Source organism: Halyomorpha halys, unplaced genomic scaffold, assembly GCF_000696795.3.
Source record: "Halyomorpha halys isolate HHAL.00 unplaced genomic scaffold, Hhal_1.1 Scaffold78.1, whole genome shotgun sequence".
Lineage (NCBI taxonomy): Eukaryota > Metazoa > Arthropoda > Insecta > Hemiptera > Pentatomidae > Halyomorpha > Halyomorpha halys.
This window is the reverse complement of record NW_027108467.1, coordinates 1,136,717-1,139,178: the sequence shown is the minus strand read 5'-3', so window position 1 is coordinate 1,139,178 and position 2,462 is coordinate 1,136,717. Positions and strand designations below refer to the sequence as shown.

Sequence of the window (2,462 nt, the reverse complement as noted above, 5' to 3'; positions counted from 1 at the left end):
TTTAAATATTATTTTTTTGTTATAAATTATTAATTTTGAGGCTGTGAAACTAAACTTAAGATTATCCTTGGTGATGGCTGGATCAGCTTCAATGCTGGACATGTGATATGACTAATAAAGAGTTGAGACTTTTTGAATAACCTTGTAATAATAAAACTACCAGTCTCGAATTAATAATAACTAATAATTTAAAATAATATTAATTAAGTTTATTGGTCAAGCTTTTTTAAGCTCAAGCGTGGTTATTGTACCATAAGCAAAGTATGGTTTACTGCCTGAAAGGGTTAAGACAAAAAAAACTACCCAGGCCTCTAGATTAATACCGATTTATCACTACCTTGAAATTAAGAGAGTCAGCGAGAAGAACGCAGTCCAATTGGCTCCAAATGGATTGATTATAGAGCTATGAGTAGGCTAGAACCGCAATTGAAACAGAGATGGGCAAAAATTAGCTATAGTAGAAACTAATTGCTAAAATTGTCAAAGAAGAAGTATGTGTATAATACAAATTTTTTTGGTGAGCTCATTTTTCTTTTTTATGTTGTAAATAAATTCATACAAAGTGTCTTAAAACTAATTTTTACTCCCTTTCTGTTTATACTGGTATTGTTTTGTCATATCCTAAAATGTTTGTTTCTTTTCCTCACTTAGCCTTGCAAAATGGGATGAAACATTGGTTATTTATAAATAGATTTTTTTTAAAAATTATTTTGTTACTTTATTGAATGTCAACCAGACTATCTTCCTACAAACAACATATTTTTGTTCTTTTAGTTCCTTTAAGTTTTTTTACATTTATGATTTATTTATTTTAAAAGAATTATATGTCATATGACACCCAGTAAATATAATTCATGTATAAGCATTGCCGCATATAACATGGGCGTGTAAGGTTGTAGGACTTTAGCGGATCCCTAAAATGTTAATAAGCACTAAACCAACGGGTAAATGTCTGACGGGTAGACCGAAACGTAAATGGGAGGATTGTGTTAAAACTGAATTAGTAGAATTGGGTTTGGAGGGGCATCACTGGAAGGATGTGTGCAGAGAGCGTTTAGTGGTATCGGCATCGAACCTTTGGGTTCATCAGGCCTTCTTTATTATTATTATATGTCATATGACCCAAGATAATTATTATTCAAATAATCTCAAATGACCTCCTTAAATCATATTTACCATCCAACTCTAGTTAATTTTAATATATATTATATTAAAAAAAAAAAAAAGATTAAAAATATAAGCAAAACGTTCAGATGCAATATCTTTATTAATAATTGCCTGATTTCAATGATTTTTTTTTTTTTGTTTTGTTTTGTAAGGAATTTATTCCCTTAATCAAATAACAGCTGTAAAATTGGAAATGTGTACATTTTGAGTTATACGCCAATAATGTTTAATTTTAAACATAAAATAAAAAAAAAAAAAAAACAGAATATTTTGCAGAACTTGGTCATTTGGACTCATGGGATCTCAAAACATGTATTTCCATCGCAAACTCGAATTTGAAATTTTACACGATCACAAAACTTTTCCTTACTATATAATCAATACGTAGGTAAGGGAAAGTTAAAAAAAAAACAATAGGCAATGTCTCTTTTATAGGATGGTTATTTCAGACAGTTTATACTGAAGCTGGGGGATGTTGAAATGGGTGTATGTAATAAAAAAATTATAAAGGAATATTCCCAAAAAAAAATTTTGTAGTAGAAAACAATAAAACTCCTAATTGAAAAATATTGTATTAGACCTTTAGATATGGTATTTGAAACTTATATATGCCTCGATGTACACAATAAAAGCCATTAGTACTTAAATTGTCAAAAATCCATTGGAAATGTTTTTTGTTCCAGAATTTTAAGTTCCAAAGCAATATGAGTACTAAATAATTCTTTTACTATTCTTAAAGAAAAAACAAATTACTCACAAGGTGCTGAAGAAGAACTGTTCGTCTCATCCTCATCAATTTGTGTAATATATCCAGCAGTAGAAGTCATAAAATAATACTTTCCATTTTCAGAAATTATATCAATATTTGAATCTATGCTGACTTCTTCCCCAATTTCATGTGGGCTCAATTTTCCTAGACTCAAAAGTCATAAAAATTAAGGAATTTTGGGTATAATTTCTTAAAAAGGAAAAATTTAAAACAAAGTTGAGAAACATAAACTCAACAATTAAACTTACTGTTAGTTGAAATAATATTAAAACTTGCAGCTAAATTAAATCTTGATAGAATCCAGTTAGCAATTACAAATGGAATACAATAAATAATTGGTCACTTTCTACTAAGTTTGTTTGAACACGTTAACATTTTTATTTCTTTAATTTTTTTGCTTATGCTTAAAGATTGTAAATTTGTATATTGACAAAGCAATAAATTATAAAACAGATACAAAAACTTTAGGCACACATTATATTGATATTATAAATAAATTAGCGTTTTAATTTTAATGTGGTTTTTT

General features: G+C 28.1%; 1 protein-coding gene across 3 annotated transcripts in view; it reads right to left on the bottom strand.

The window, feature by feature from the left end:
- The window catches only part of LOC106692922 (micronuclear linker histone polyprotein), a 36,211-nt gene that overhangs the window by 4,020 nt on the left and 29,729 nt on the right, over positions 1–2,462 (bottom strand). For 2 of the 3 annotated variants that reach the window (XM_067046801.1, XM_024359015.2), the window contains one exon: positions 1,925–2,080. In XM_067046801.1, coding sequence (XP_066902902.1) covers positions 1,925–2,080 — 156 coding nt within the window. Of the gene's footprint in view, positions 1–1,924; positions 2,086–2,462 lie in introns of those variants that run through there. The other variant, XM_067046802.1, reaches the window with a different exon arrangement.